Source organism: Chenopodium quinoa, unplaced genomic scaffold, assembly GCF_001683475.1.
Source record: "Chenopodium quinoa cultivar QQ74 unplaced genomic scaffold, ASM168347v1, whole genome shotgun sequence".
Lineage (NCBI taxonomy): Eukaryota > Viridiplantae > Streptophyta > Magnoliopsida > Caryophyllales > Amaranthaceae > Chenopodium > Chenopodium quinoa.
The window spans coordinates 97,340-113,486 of NW_018744828.1; the positions used below are offsets into that span (position 1 = coordinate 97,340).

General features: G+C 33.4%; 1 protein-coding gene and 2 pseudogenes across 1 annotated transcript; 2 read left to right on the plus strand and 1 right to left on the minus strand.

The window, feature by feature from the left end:
* The first annotated feature begins 358 nt into the window (after positions 1–358).
* On the plus strand, positions 359–5,358 carry LOC110704244 (calcyclin-binding protein-like). Its single transcript, XM_021882033.1, has 5 exons — positions 359–615; positions 3,450–3,593; positions 3,798–4,037; positions 4,610–4,669; positions 4,844–5,358. Exons 1-5 carry the CDS (start codon positions 565–567, stop codon positions 4,916–4,918), a joined length of 570 nt encoding a protein of 189 aa, XP_021737725.1. The 5' UTR covers positions 359–564; the 3' UTR covers positions 4,919–5,358.
* LOC110704225 lies at positions 5,018–11,547 on the plus strand (annotated as a pseudogene).
* A 416-nt stretch (positions 11,548–11,963) lies between these two features.
* On the minus strand, positions 11,964–14,539 carry LOC110704245 (annotated as a pseudogene).
* Between the last annotated feature and the right edge of the window lie 1,608 nt (positions 14,540–16,147).

Genomic DNA, 16,147 nt, shown 5'->3' on the forward strand with positions numbered 1-16,147 from the left:
CACCCAAAATCCACCTAATATCCGTATCTCAAATACACAATCTTACATAATTAATACGAATTATAAAATAAAACATTCTATACACATTTTTGTGTTATAATATAAGTGTCGTACAAAGTATTATAATTAATATTGTATTTTATGTAATTATTTTATAAATAGAATAAAAGTATGTAATTTTACTTTAAAAGATATATAGATGTAGGTATGAGGTGGAGATGGGGCGGGTACGAAGTGGGGCGGGTGGGGCGGGTGGGGCGGGAATGAGGCGGGTACAACTTAAAATCCACCCCCGCCCCATCACCCATGACGGGTATGGTTTTTATCCCCATCCCCGTCCCACCACCTGCCAAACCGAGACCCATCCCCGTCCCACCACCACCATGACGGGATGGGGCGGGTCTCCTACTTGACCCGCCCCACTGAATAGTATCATCTTCTTAAGAACTCTCTAGAACCTACGCTCTAAACTTCAAACTGATACTCTACTCATCATCTTCTAAGTCAATCAATTTTCTCATTTCAAATTAACCCTGAATTTTTTGAGAGAAGAATTTAGCAAAAATGGCGGATGATATTTCACCGGACTTGGAAGAGCTTCGCAACCTAGAAAAGGTTCTTCTTCATCTTTCTTTTTAACAAATTTCTGTTTATATGTTATATGAAGTAAATTTTGATATCTAGGGTTATTGTGTTTGAATTGGTGATTTTTCTTTTTGAAAGAAATACAATTAAATAATTGTTTGTGTCTGAGTATTGTGTTTGAAATTTCAATTTCAATTTTTCATATATTTTGTCCTGATTTTGCTGTTTACATGTATATAAATTACAATTGCAATGATAATTGCTTTCAGTTTTAAAGATGAATGCAATTCAAGCTCAGATAAATTTTGAAGTTTAAATATAATTTGATGGAATCAATTCTTGCTTTTGAGGAAAAATTCAAGAAAATGATTGTGAACTTCTCTATGCTTTTGTTCATATATTAAGATTTGTTATTGATATAATATTCAATTTTTAGTTTGTATAGATGAACAGTTTAAATGCCTTGTTACTGATTTGAAATGCTGCTAAATTTGAATGGTCAATTATAAATGATGAATTTAGATGGTTAACCTAATGGTTAAGAAATTGTTATTACTCCATACTTATTTTTGTCAAAATCGAACCAGACCATAAATATTTTAATCTGATCAGTCAAGAACTATTAATATTCATTAACTTATTACTATATATCTCTAATTGCATATTGATGATGTTTTTAGAGTGAGGGATAGCTCAAGTGATTAGGTCCGGGGGTCGATTCTCATCCCTGCCCTTGTGGCTCTCTAAATAAATATACATCGTGCAAATTGATTTGAATAATAAGTTCCCACATATTAATGTAATTTATTGTACATTATTGTAAAATAGTGGTTAAAGTTTAGTCAGACTATATTAAGCGTAACAGATTAGAAAATTAAAATTTAGACAACACCACACTGTCCTTAGTAAGTTTAAACCTGAACACCTTATTGACGGCTTTTGTCGTTTGGAGACATTCGTGGAGACAAGTAGAGTTGAATGAAGCACCTATTATAAATAATCTTGTAATAAAGAATGCTTTTAGATTTGATTGGGCATATTGAAGTGACATATTTTCAGTCTTTAGGATATTCTTTCCTATAATCACTTTGCTTTTTCTACAATTTGGAATACCATATGTTACTTTGTACGTTGCAATTTTCCTCTTACAATGTAATTGTTATCAAACTTAAGTCTTATTTCTGCTCTGGTAACTGAGTTTCATATAAATTATGTCCAAATCACGTCCGAAAAAAAAAAACACCTTAGTTTATTTAAGTTGCTGTTCACCCAGATCATGATATCAATAAGTGTTTTTCTTAACCACAGTCCGAGACAGCTTTGGTGGCTGACATGTATTCGACTTAGTCAAAGAAAGTGCCAAAGTCTGCTGGTTATTAGAACATCTTGAGAATATATTTGTATATGGGAAAAAAGTATGTAGCTGTGCAAACCCAAACATTGCTATAGTAGTCAAACAATTCTTCATTTCCTTCCACTTGATCCCTCAATTCTGTTTTTCTTGTGGAATTGGATATAGGCCATATTGTGTCACTCTGTCAGATCCTCTTCACAATTTTAAATGTTAGATTACTGGGTGAATTGATGGAACAAACAAAACTCCAATATATGTTTTACGTAGTATTTCTAATTCACATGGATATTTTCATTAGGATATTTAAGACATATTTCTTTTGGTTCACGAATATTATTTCCTTGGGTTTTCATTACTTGAATGCCAAGGAAGTGCTTCATGATACTATATCTGTCATCTCTCATGGTGGAGACTATGGAGACCGCCCCATGAAAGAACGAGCATGGCTTAGTCAACACCGGCTATGGATCCTACATTGGTGGGAACCATGGATACCTGTGGCCATGGGATGTGTGCTTTCGAGGGAACTTGGGAAATAGGATGGCCTAACCATGACTATCTTAAGAGGACCATAGTAGTAGGGACTCCTTGACAGTTAACTTAGTCATTGCGGGAAGCATGCGGTTGCTAAAAGCTTGCATCATGGATTATTTACTTGTTAAACATGTTAATTGGCTTTTTACTTCCTCCATTCTTATTGAAATGTTATTCAATGATAGATTTCTTGTAAACATCATTATGTTAATATGGTATCATTTGGGCCTTTCTCTTAGTTCAAACTGTGTGCTAATCCATGTCCACACAATAATGTATAAGAATCTAATTTTGATATTTGTATAGTGTTACAGGCTGGGCAATTTTGCTCAAACTCAAGTACCCATGTCTAACATGGGTACATGTCAAGTGTCCGACTATTTTGTGTGAAGAATTCATGATTTTGGTAAAAAATGAAGGAACAAAGTTTCCTACCTATATCCCTGATTCGACATGGATACTTGATGTAATATGATGAATCCGAGTATGCTACAGAATTCTACATATAGAATTGAAGTTTGAGAATATATCTGGCTATGAGTGCTTTCTTTCAGCTGTTGCAAGCATTGGCAAAGTATGGAGTATGGATTTAAGTGTTGTGAACTTAGTTACTGCTTGTTACCCATACTTGACTGTTGAAGAGTGTATATTTGTTCTATCATTATCATGTATTGAGTTTAGCCATTTTCTGGGTAGCTGAAGGCCAATGTGTGATTGGGCAGTAGCATTCGAAAGGTCGAATTATAAGATTGCTTTCAGGAATTCAGGGGCTATCATTATCTACTTTATGTCTTTCATCTTGATATTTACCTTATACACAGTTTAAATGACCTTCTTGGGAAATCATGAGTACAAATCTCAAATTATCAGATAGCTAAATCATCATTTTAAGGTAATTTGCTTCATTTACTGTTGGTTCTACAATCATTAGATCTTTATTTTGATTCTGATTGTCTATGACATTTTTCGTGCATAGTTATCAAAAGAAAAGGCTTCTTCTTCAGCTCCCCTGCATCATACTCCAATTCCTGTGGCAACGACAAAGGTTCCTTACTCTCCAACACAGACTTATTCTACTCTTCCATCTTTTAGCTGGGAACAGGACAATGATAAAGTAAAGGTGAGGATCTGCACTTTGTTCTCAAGGTAGAAATTTTTTTATCAACCTTATGCCACCTCATAATAGCCCAGCTTTGCGCTCTTTATTTATTAGTAGTCCTTACCTAGGTCTCGTAGATGAAGAGTAATTACAAAATTTTTAGCTCCGTTACACCTATTGATCTTTCTAAATCTGGATACTGATATTCATATCTGCATCTTGCAGATACATCTGTCTCTAAAGGGAGTGCAACAAGAAAAGATGGAGAAAAACATAAACCCAAATTCTATTGAGTTCAAGTTTCATGATGTTCAGGGGAAAAATTATCAATTTGCCATACCCAAATTGAGTAAAGATATTGTTCCAGTCCAAATCAAGGTCAAAGTCAAGCCCACAAGGGTAATTGTACATTTGGTTAAAGCTTTGAAAGGGAAATGGCAAGATCTGCATTACAAGGAGGACAAGGTAATTTTTTGTTACTATGATGTAATTTACTCCCTCCATCCCAAAATATTAGGCCATAATTTTATGCTCCAAAATCATAGGCGACTGTCTAAAATTTTTAAGCTGACTTTTGTACTGTCTCATATTAGCCTTTTGACTTGTTTAATAGACAGTATTAATTATATCTTTGTAAATAACTTATATCATACAATTCATGGTATGTTGCTCCTTCCCTAACCATGTATGAATAAAATTTCATTACTATGGAGTACTTTAGTAGTGGTTTTAACTTTTAAGTGGTGATCAATATCCACGATGAACTTGAAATACTCTGGGGGTACACATGCTATAATCAATGTGGCATGAGACTTCCCTTGTCAAACTATAAGTAAACATATTATGATTATCCTCATTTTATATTGCATGCCATTTGGGCTGTGAAATATTATTTGTTGACTAAGAAACTCAAATTACAATGGTGGTGAAAGTTTAAAATCAATTTTATGAAAATGATTTCCAATCACATGTTAAAGTTTTAATATTCAAGTATTGTTATGTGTGGTTTTCTTATTTATTTATTTTGTTTTGTGCAGCTGAAGCCGAATCTAATCAACGAAAAGGATCCTATGGCTGGCATAATGGATCTGATGAATGTATATTCTAATCTTTACATTGTTGTATATTATGGTGTTGATTAATGGGCAATCCTGCAAGCTATACTGTTGTTCTGGGCTTGATTTAGTGAGATTACAGGAATGACTTCGAATTATTTCTGAAGTTCATAGGCTTTGATATTTGCATTAACATGTACTTCCTCAATTTTGCAGAATATGTACAAGGATGGGGATGAGGAACTGAAGAAAGCCATTGCTAAAGCTTGGACTGATGCAAGATCCAAGTAGACTGCCGATTCTCTGAAGAGATACCGTTGAAGATCTGTAGGCTATCAGAAAGTGCATAGGCATCAGTTAGGGGATTCTGATCCATTTTTGTCACAGTATATGGGATTTTACTTGCATAAATTTCTAAATTGCTTCCTTGGGCTCTTAGCTGTTTACATTCTCTGCTTTCTGGCTGTCTTCGACCTTGTTGAGGGGTTTGAATGGAATTGGGGTAAGGATTCTGTGTTGTATCTAGGCTACTTTCATGAAGCTTCTTTGCCATTTCATTCAATATGTTTGTTTGAAAGGTTTGAAACTTTGAACCTTCTTAATTGTCTTTCTTAACTTTGCTAAATCGCCACATTCTACTGGTACAATTTTGCTAAATCGCCTTTGGCATTCATGTAATGCAAATAGAAAATGTTGATTCTTCATATGACATCAACATGTACATTTGTTTTTTTACTTGCAACGAAGTGAGCTGGAACAAAATTCAAGGAATAATAGATTTGTAGTCCAAACAACAAATTATTTTATGTCTAGCTTCTACCCTGTCTCATACAACCGATGATGTGTCTTATTATTCTCGTATAGTATGTCACTAGATGAAATCCATGTACGGTTTCTTTGAATTTTTTGAAACAAATATTTGTATTATGTGATAAATTTGATATTATCATGATGTCAAAAAAAAAAAAAAAAAAAAGATAAATTTGTTATTTTATTTATTATATGATAGGATATAAATTTAAATATAGTTGTTATAATTATAATTTAGGAAACCTTTATACGACTTTCTAGAGTTTAATAAAAGTTTCCTAATATGCGTTAACATCACAAACAGATAAAATTAAAGAAACAAGAAAAGGGTAAATGTGTTTCAATCCAATTAAGAATTGTAAGTTGACTTAAACTAAAATACTTAATCCAAAGTGATCAGTAATAGGAAATAACCAACCGACCTCAATAACCTATATATACCCCTCTATTAACCTCAGTTTTCCTCAATTTCACTACTGGTTTTTTTTTTCATTGAAGTTCTTGTACTAAATTCTAAGAACTCTTATATTTCTCTCAATTCTTCGTAAAACAACAATACTCACAACCTCAATGGCTAATCCTACTTCTTCTGATCATGCCCAACCTTCTTTGTACGATTTCTTACTCTCGAAATTATTCTAATGTTTACTTGTTATTTTGTGTTAATATGATCTTAATTCAATATAGTTGACGGATGTAATTTGTGGGTGTTTTATTTAAATAATGATGTATGATTTGCTATAGTTATGGGGTTTTTATGTTGGATTTTTGCCAAAAAAAAAAAAAAAAAAAAAACTGAATTTACGCTTTGATTTTGTGTGATGATTATCATTAGATTTTATAGGATTACTAGGTTAAATCCCGTGCCATGCACGGTCATAATTAAACTTTACAACAAAATTTATAAAGAATGGTGTTAATTCAACAAATTTATCCAAAAAAAAATATTTGTAACAAAACAATAGTCTCTAATTAAAGATGTTGATGGTTAAAGTTGTGTCTCAACAAATGTGCAAATCCAACTATAACTTATAAAAAAATGGAGGAGTATAATATAATAAAATGATTTTGTTAAGCTGTTCTTATAAACGTTATGTATATTTGTAAGATTTATACAAATTATCCTACCAAAATTGTTGTTCCTATTTTAATGAAAATAAATTTGAAGTCGGAGGAAAAAAAAATTATAATATTATTATGATAATCTTAGATGATGATATATGTCAATACCTTAATTTTAAATTATGTTAGTATATTTGTAACTAAAATATTTATAGTATATAAAATATACTTTGAAAAAAAAAATTAATGGAGTATGATTGGATTAAATGTGTTGTCAAAATGGAAATAAGTATCATGGTAGGTTATAAAATGGAAGTTATTAAAATTTGGCCAAAAAAAAAGGAAAGAAAAAAAGGTGGGAAAATTTTTTATAGCATCATGACAAGTGTCACTTTAGGTTCGCTTTTAGTATAGGTTAATTGATGATTATGCAAATAATTTTCAGCATTAAATTTTGCTTCAGAATAATCTGATATTAATTGGAAGTCTTTTTTCTTTCTTTCTTTTTTTTCTTTATTTTTTTTAATCGACTGAGTTCATGTACATGTACATTAGTCTTTCCAAAATTGTTAACTTTTTTTTTTTAAGGACTTTAAAGTTGAGTAATTTCTAAAATTTGCTATACTATGGTCAGTTTTATTGGTTCTTTATACATATAATTTTTGCATAATTAAATGATTAATGTGAATTTACTAATTATGTGGTACTAACTATATGGTACTTTGTAGTATGTTTTTTTGGACTAGCATTACTTTGAGATTCTATGTTTATAATTCAGTTACAGTTAGTAATTATGTATTAGGAAAATTTGATAATTACCACCAACTATTGTTGTCAAAATTGAAAATACCACATCAAGTTTTTTTTAAAAATTTTACCACCTAGTTTTTTCCAAAAGTTTTCAAATTCCCACCTTTTGTGCGACATGACGTCATCATGCCGATTTCCCTCTTTCTTCCCACGATTTCCTTCCAATTTCATCTTTAAATTTGATTTCAAATACAAAATTTTCGCAAATTAGCTTATAATTGCTACAATCTAACCTACAACGAACTGAATTAAGTAGTTTAATTAGGGTTTGGGTAATCAATTTGGGGGTTTTGCTCAATTCAAAAAATTAGGGTTTATGAATTGATAAATTGGACAATTAAACATGTAATTGGGGGAAAACATAATTTAAACTTGTAATTGGGGCGAAAACACTAACATTGTAGTGGTGATTAATGAATTCATAAACCCTAATTTTACATGTAATTGGGGCGAAAACACTAACATTTTATGAATTACATGTTTAATTGCCCATTTAAATTATGTTTTTACCCTAATTACATGTTTAATTGTCAAGTTATTCATCCAATTAATGAATTCCTAAACCCTAATTTTTCGAATTTAGCAAAGCCCCCAAATTAATTACCCAAACCCTAATTAAACTACTCTATTCAGTTCGTTGTAGGTTAGATTGTAGAAATTATAACCTAATTTGCGAAATTTTTGTATTTGAAATCAAATTTGAGAGATGAAATTGAAAGAAGGGAGTAGAAGAAAAGGGGAAATCGAGGGAAGAAAGAGGGAAAACGAAAGTGTGGGTCTCATGATGACGCCATGCGGCAAAAAGGTGGGAATTTGAAAACTTTTGGAAATAGGTGGTAAAATTAAAAAAAAAAAAAAAAAAAAAAACTTGAGGTGGTATTTTCAATTTTGGCAACAATAGTTGGTGGTAATTATCAAATTTTCCTATATATTATGATCTCCAATGTTTTAAGTTGCAATATATATTACAAAGTAGTGTATTTATGTACATTTGATTTTGTTACAGGAAAAGTGACAAATACTCTACTGCAATCCTTGAACGAAAAAAGGCTCCGAATCGTTTGATCGTTGATGAAGCAACCGTTGATGATAACTCATTGGTTTTTATTAACCCTGCTATCATGGATACACTCAACTTGTTTCAAGGAGATACAGTGTTAATTAAGGTAATTTTCGGTCGATTTGTATGTTGGACTGTTTCTTGTTATATAAGTTTTAGTTCTGAAAAATTATATTTTTTGGTACAGGGTAAGGTAAGGAAGAATACAATATGCATTATACAGGGAGATGAAGGGTGTGAAGAATGCAAGATTAGGATGAATAAAGTTGTGAGGACAAATCTTCGTGTTCGCCTTGGAGATGTTGTTTCTGTCCATGAGATATCAGATGTAAAATATGGTGAAAAAGTTCATATTTTACCAGTCGATGATACTATTGAAGGTGTAACAGGCAACCTGTTTGATGCTTATTTGAAGCGTAAGTTTATGCAACAATGCACAAAAATCATAGTTATAGTTATCTCTTATGTTGTGTAGTTGTGTTGTTTATTCTAATGGATTTTGACCTTTTTTTGGTTTTGTTTGTGCTTTAAACAGCTTATTTCATAGATGTTTATCGTCCGATTAGGAAAGGTGATCTATTCTTAGTCAGGGGAGGAATGCGAAGTGTTGAGTTTAAAGTGGTTGAGACTGTTCCTGCAGAATACTGTATTGTTTCTCCTGATACCGAGATATTTTGTGATGGTGAACCAGTTAGGCGCGAGGATGAGGAGAGACTAAATGAAGTTGGTTATGATGATGTTGGTGGTGTAAGGAAACAAATGGCTCAGATTCGCGAGCTTGTTGAACTTCCTCTTAGACATCCTAAGCTCTTTTCTGCTATCGGTGTTAAACCACCTAAGGGAATTCTGCTGTATGGACCTCCTGGTACTGGTAAAACCCTTATTGCCAAAGCTGTTGCTAATGAAACTGGAGCATTCTTTTTCTTGATTAATGGACCGGAGATCATGTCGAAAATGGCTGGAGAGAGTGAGAGCAATCTGAGGAAGGCATTCGAAGAAGCTGAGAAGAATGCCCCTGCTATCATTTTTATTGATGAGATTGATTCAATTGCTCCTAAAAGAGACAAGACAAATGGTGAAGTTGAAAGGCGCATTGTTTCTCAACTGTTGACGTTGATGGATGGTCTTAAGAGCCGTGCTCATGTTATTGTCATGGGTGCTACTAATCGTCCTAACAGTATTGATCCTGCTCTTAGAAGATTCGGAAGGTTTGATCGTGAGATTGACATTGGAGTTCCTGATCAAGTTGGGAGGCTGGAAGTTCTTCGCATCCATACTAAGAACATGAAACTTGCAGAAGATGTAAGTTGTGTATTTTGTTGTATTTTTGATGTTGCATTAAGCCACTTTTGAGGTTTGAATACCAGAGTAGTTAGTTCATTGTGCATCAACTTATATTTGCTTAATTTGTTTTCAGGTTGATCTTGAAAAAATATCCAACGAAACCCATGGCTATGTTGGTGCAGACCTTGCTGCTCTTTGCACAGAAGGAGCTCTTCAGTGTATTAGGGAGAAAATGGATGTCATTGACTTAGAAGACGAGACAATCGATGCTGAGGTACTCAACTCTATGGCTGTCACGAATGAGCACTTTCAAGCTGCTCTGCAAGCTTCCAACCCATCAGCCCTGCGTGAAACAGTAAGTTTCGCTTTTAAATTTCCTGAAATCATACTACTTGAATTGACCTTGGAATACTGTATTGTGAAATTTGGGAAGTCTTTTCTGTTGCTTTTATTTTGTTGTCTTCTGAAATTGTAAAATCTGATCAATTTTTGTGTGTGGCAGGTTGTGGAGGTTCCCAATGTTTCATGGGACGATATTGGTGGATTGGAAACTGTCAAAAGAGAGCTTCAAGAGGTATTTTATTCATACAAGATTTTGGCATATTGCAAGTCAATGTCTTCTTTTTCTTATTGGATATTTACACCTTCATGTTTCTGTTTGCAGACTGTGCAATATCCTGTGGAGCACCCAGAAAAGTTTGAGAAGTTTGGAATGTCACCTTCCAAAGGTGTTCTTTTCTATGGTCCTCCCGGTTGTGGTAAAACATTGCTTGCAAAGGCGATTGCTAATGAATGTCAAGCCAATTTCATCAGTGTCAAGGGACCCGAGTTGCTGACCATGTGGTTTGGAGAAAGTGAGGCAAATGTTAGGGAAATTTTTGACAAGGCTCGTCAATCAGCACCTTGTGTTCTATTCTTCGACGAACTTGACTCCATCGCTACACAGGTGAGGGATTAATGTCCATTATGGAATTGTTGTTTTGTTGCAGGCTTAATTATTATATATCAATGTTCTTATTAAGCTAATGTTTTTTGTTTGAAAAAATTTCAGCGTGGCAGCTCATCTGGAGATGCTGGTGGAGCTGCTGATAGAGTGTTGAACCAATTGCTAACCGAGATGGATGGGATGAATGCGAAGAAAACAGTTTTTGTCATAGGAGCAACAAACAGGCCAGATATTATTGACCCTGCATTACTAAGACCCGGAAGGCTTGATCAGTTGATCTACATTCCTCTTCCTGATCAGGATTCCCGCCTTCAAATTTTCAAGTCTTGTTTGAGGAAATCACCAGTTTCCAAGGATGTTAACCTTGCTGCTTTAGCGCAGTATACAAATGGTTTCAGTGGTGCAGACATTACCGAAATCTGCCAACGTGCTTGCAAATACGCAATCAGAGAAAATATTGAGAAGGTATGTTGCTAATTTTTAACTCTCAACTTCACAATTGAGTCTTAAGTTGTCGTCTAACTATCTGTCACATAAAACTTAGTTAACTTTTGTGTCTTAGGCTGGCATAACATGTATAAGACATTAAGACTACAAGTTTGTGAACTAAATCATTTTTTTTTTGGTAGGACATTGAGAAGGAGAAAAAAAGAATTGAGAATCCTAACTCAATGGAAGAAGAAAGTGAAGAGTCCGAAATCAAGGCATCACATTTTGAAGCGTCGATGAAATATGCACGTAGGAGTGTTAGTGATGCTGACATACAAAAGTATCAGTCATTTGCTCAAACCTTGCAGCACTCTCGAGGATTTGGGTCTGAATTTCGCTTTGATGCCAATCAGACTTCTGCAACCGTAAATGACGATGATGATTTATATGCTTAAAAAAACGTTGGATTTGGTTTAAATACTATGCTTTTATAAAATTTCTCATTCACATGTATTTTAATATTTGTTAAATAAAATTGTTGATAAATGTAATATCTTGCCGTATTATATCATTATAAGATTGTAAGATTTGTTACCATCGTCCAAAGTATATATAGCAATGGCACAAGGTGAGGCAACCCGAAATATTGCATGGCTCATGGCTCAGGTGCTAAACTTAATTGCGTGATATGGCTCAGACTATGCTGGGCTGCCCTTCTGAAAATTGCAACATGTATCATTACTAGTGGGCTAAGTTAGTGTCAAGCTTAGACAACTCTGGTGCACATGGACATATATAAGTCACAACACGAAACAGAGCAATCTTTGCATCTATCTAGTAGAATTAAAAGTGAAGTTAAGCGGCCAAAGAAACGAGTACCTGAATCTATAATCTCAAATACACCAAGTAAAAATAACCAAATCAAAATCATGCATAGCCTAGGTAACAAGAATGATTTCATATTTAAAAATAGTTAACAAATAAATATTCCAACACCACAAAATCATCTCTACTGTAGTCAATAATACTTATAATCAAGTTAAATAACATAACATAACAAGGCTTTGAGCGGTAAGATTATCATCATAATACAATCCTCAACATGCTGTAGTTCGCCTCCCCTTCCAAAGGTTGGACAGGAGACAAGCTCACGCTCCAAAACAAAAATGCAGCCTATCCTTGCAAAAATTGATGTATGAAATCTCAAAATCTCTCTGCCAGTCGTGCAGTGACTGCTCTAAGCTTCGAATAAACCTTTCCAGCTGGTGACCCTAATATTAGGCTGCAGAGTGAGCTCCTCGCTACCTTAATGTTTGTACAAGACCCCAAAATGTGAATCTTTGAGTCTGCAATTACAATGCGAGTCCTTGTAGAATTTTCAATGGCAAACTTTGTTTTACCTCCTTTTCCAGAAAGCCTTCCAATAGCACGAGACTTGTGGTCACCTTTAAGTGTTTTAACATCCTTGATCTCGAATGATTCTACATAAAGTTCATCTACTCTCAAAAGGGCAATTGCATCCGTAACATCAAACCCAAGCATGAAGGCATGTACGAAATCAGCGCACTTCTGCAGATTACTTACATCAGGGGTGTCAGCCCTTGTCTTCAGCTCAACCTTGCGATCTTTAAGATTCATCCTTACGTCAATTTTCATCTGCTCGTAAATGGGGTTGTAGATTTCCAACCACACTTTTTTCAAGGGTGTGTAACGATGAGGAGGAACACTCACCTTTCTGAATTGTAGGTGACCATCAGACATTTCATGAGCCCTCAAAGCCCCAAATTTGGGCTTTGATGGAAGAGAAGCGGATGCTGAGTTTGATGTCTCAACTTCCATGGCATTCATGTTTGATTTTCGTTTTATTTCAACTGCTCCAGAGACAAACTGGAAAAAAACATATCATAAAACCATTTACTTGTTAATTATCACTCACAAATTTTGCCTAAAAATAATAATTATTATAACAAGGCACAAATTGATATTCCAACACTGAAATCTATCATTAAAGCAAAAGATGGAATACATTTCTAGTGTTATCCTAACTAGCTCTCTTGAACATTCCAATATACCAAATGGTATCGACCAGCAAAAGAAGAAAAGCTTCAAAAGCATTATATGAACAATTTTTATACACAAAAGTAACAGGACAGGCAAGTGATTTCATATCTTCAAAGCTACCCTCTTCAATTACATAATCTCGCTCATTTGATCTTAAGATAGTTACATCTTCTAAATCTCAACCTAATTCTCTTATAAACTAATGGTGTTGTAAGTGTACTCTTAAAAACAGCCTTCATCCAAACACACATCACAAGTATACATTTGTTCAAGAGTGTACAATCCAACCCTATACACAAGATCCCAATTCAGGAAGCAGAACTGAAGTACAATTTCCTTATTTCAGATTTAACTCAGTTCTTACCACATCCCAGTCATTTACTACGCAATAAAACTTTGTAACAACAACCAAAACACAACGAAAAAAAAAAAAATACTGCAGATTGATAAACATAAGATTGCAGAGTCCATTTTAGGCCAATCAAAAATTAACCTTGGATGTACTCATGTACCTAGACCGAAAGTGTCACGGGTACTCTCTAGAACTCAAACACCCTCAAACTCCGAGCTCAATTTCCATTGTAATACCACGAATACATATACTTCCTAAAGGTAAATTTATCATTGTAGTATCCTTCGCAATTTGCAAATAAGTAAACACTTACAAAACTATTGCTTCTAGGAGGACTCGGACCTCAAACTACCATCATGAACATAAGCTCTTCACGAACCCAGTACACCCCTTATATTGTTTTATGATTCTTCGATTTGCATTTCTGTCCCCCTTCACATTTTTTTACCCCATCCCAGGGACAGAGAGACGGCCGCCCTTTGCACATAGAGAAAAGGCCCAATTTCAAAGCTTTGATCATAACATAAAAGGAATTTCAACAAAAGCCTGTGAAATTAGGCTTAATTGATGAAATGGTTCAATAATTTTGACCTCTTGTTCATTAAAAATGCTAAAGCTTCAAGCAAAACCCGAATACGAGTAAGCTCATCTTGGCTCAGCTCTATATGATTTAGGCTAAACTTTACAACACAATAGCAACCAAATTTGACTCAATTAACAAATTAAGCTCGAAGAATCACATAAAGAATTTCAATTCATATCAAAGTAAATTGCACATACGAACATTCAAACAACAAATTTTCTCTTTATAATCAGTCAGAACTTCCTTCAAGAATTATAATCAATAGTTCAATAATAAACCTTAGATAAACCCTAAATTGACAGCAATTACAATTAAATTAGAAACAGAGTGATACTAAACCCTAATTTGAAAAATTGATATTCGACTATTGATAAAATTAAAATTAAAAGAAATCCTACCTAAGGAGCTCAAAAGCCGCTTCAATGGAGATTTCAGAGAACTCTCTTCAGTAGGAGAAGAGGTCGAGAGAGTTCGGCCAAAGAGAATGTGGGGAATTACCAACAACGTATTTATATGTCACAAATAGGCTATAACCTAATGACTAATAAAATCTCTTTCGTCCCATTATTGTAATACCGATTTCATATTAATATTGGCCATGTTTGGTAATTGGCTTTTTAATGACTTTTTTGTTAGCTTTTGGCTTTTAGCTTTTGGCTTTTTTAAGTAGTCAAAGAGTCAAAAAATGTGTTTGGTAATTGGTTTTTTAGTTAGCGAAAAACCTGACTTTTAAGCCAAAATGGAAAAGCTGCTTTGAGTAGTTTTTTTGTTGGCTTTTGGCTTGTTGGCCTACAAATTATCAAATAAACAGCCAACAACCAACAATTAATTTATCAAACACTTTTATAAACACCCAGCTTATACAGCCAATTTCAAAAGCCATTATAAACAGCCAAACATTCCAACTGGTCAAACAAGCCAAGTGAACCAATAAACAGCCAACCGCCAACAGCCATTTGCCAAATAAGGCCATTGACCATTATTTAATATGAGTAACAAAAAATTATTAAAAATTAATATTATTAAAAATAAAAAAAATAAAAAATAATATTTGTATTAAGATGACTTAATAATGTCTCATAATTCTATGTTTTGTTGTAGTATTTTGTATCAATGAGATTTATTGTTCGTTGTGCGTAATGTTTCACAATTAAAAAAAAATAAGTACTATCTATGTTTCATATAATTTGCAACGATTTGACATAAAGTAAAGAAAAAAAATCTAATCGTTACAAATAGTATGAAACAGGGATAAATAATATAAAACTATGCTAGTTGAAATAGTTACTATATGAGACGGTGGGAGGATTACTTTGTTCCAAGATAATTGAGCCATTTTAGATTATTCATTAATTAGTATACTTTATCCATTTTAATACTATTAGCTTTAGATAATTTTTACTAATGTATATTTTTCATATATTATTGTCTATATGTTTAGTCAAAATGAGCCTCAAAATGAGCCAATTATTCTGAATCATATAGATTACTTTTCAATATTTCGGTCTTTAGGAGAGACCGAGAGAACTTAGTGTCATTTAAAATACCTCACCTATGGAGGAAATGAATCAGATTGCAAGTTTGTCATTGAGCGCTTATCGAATTAAGGAGGTGAAATTTGCAACTGACATTGACACTATATTTGGGAAATTCTTTTTTTATGTACTCCTTCTATCTTTAAATTAGAAGCATATTTCTCTCTATTATGTGATAATAAATATGTTAGAAATAGTTTTTTTTTTTTTTTTTGAAGTGAGAAATAGATTTCTAATAAAGGGAGGAGGGAGTATCAGTTATAAATATGTTTCTTAGTCCCATGTTAGGCAAGATAAAATTTGTGTTGCTCATAATCATGCTAAATTCATTCTTTTTTATGCTAAACAAACTTGGGTGAATCACTATTCCCAAGAGGTTGATCCGTATGTACTCATGGATGTTTGATCCCTTAATTTCATTGATAATGCTTTTTTGGTTTTTTTATTAAAAAATAATAAAATAAATAAAATAAAACCACCTCCTTTAAATATATTCTCCCTTCCAGTTTTTTATTTTAAAGCAAACCATGTGAACACGGATAAGTTATCGTAACTCACATACAATTACAAACCAAACATAAAGACAAT

Bases quoted from the DNA above. Each gene is read 5' to 3' on its own strand.
- LOC110704244 (XM_021882033.1), top strand. From the start codon at position 565: ATGGCGGATGATATTTCACCGGACTTGGAAGAGCTTCGCAACCTAGAA. The intron at 616-3,449 runs GTTCTTCTTCAT...TTTCGTGCATAG, and splicing joins AGCTTCGCAACCTAGAAAAG to TTATCAAAAGAAAAGGCTTC. The intron at 4,670-4,843 runs GTATATTCTAAT...TCAATTTTGCAG, and splicing joins GCATAATGGATCTGATGAAT to AATATGTACAAGGATGGGGA.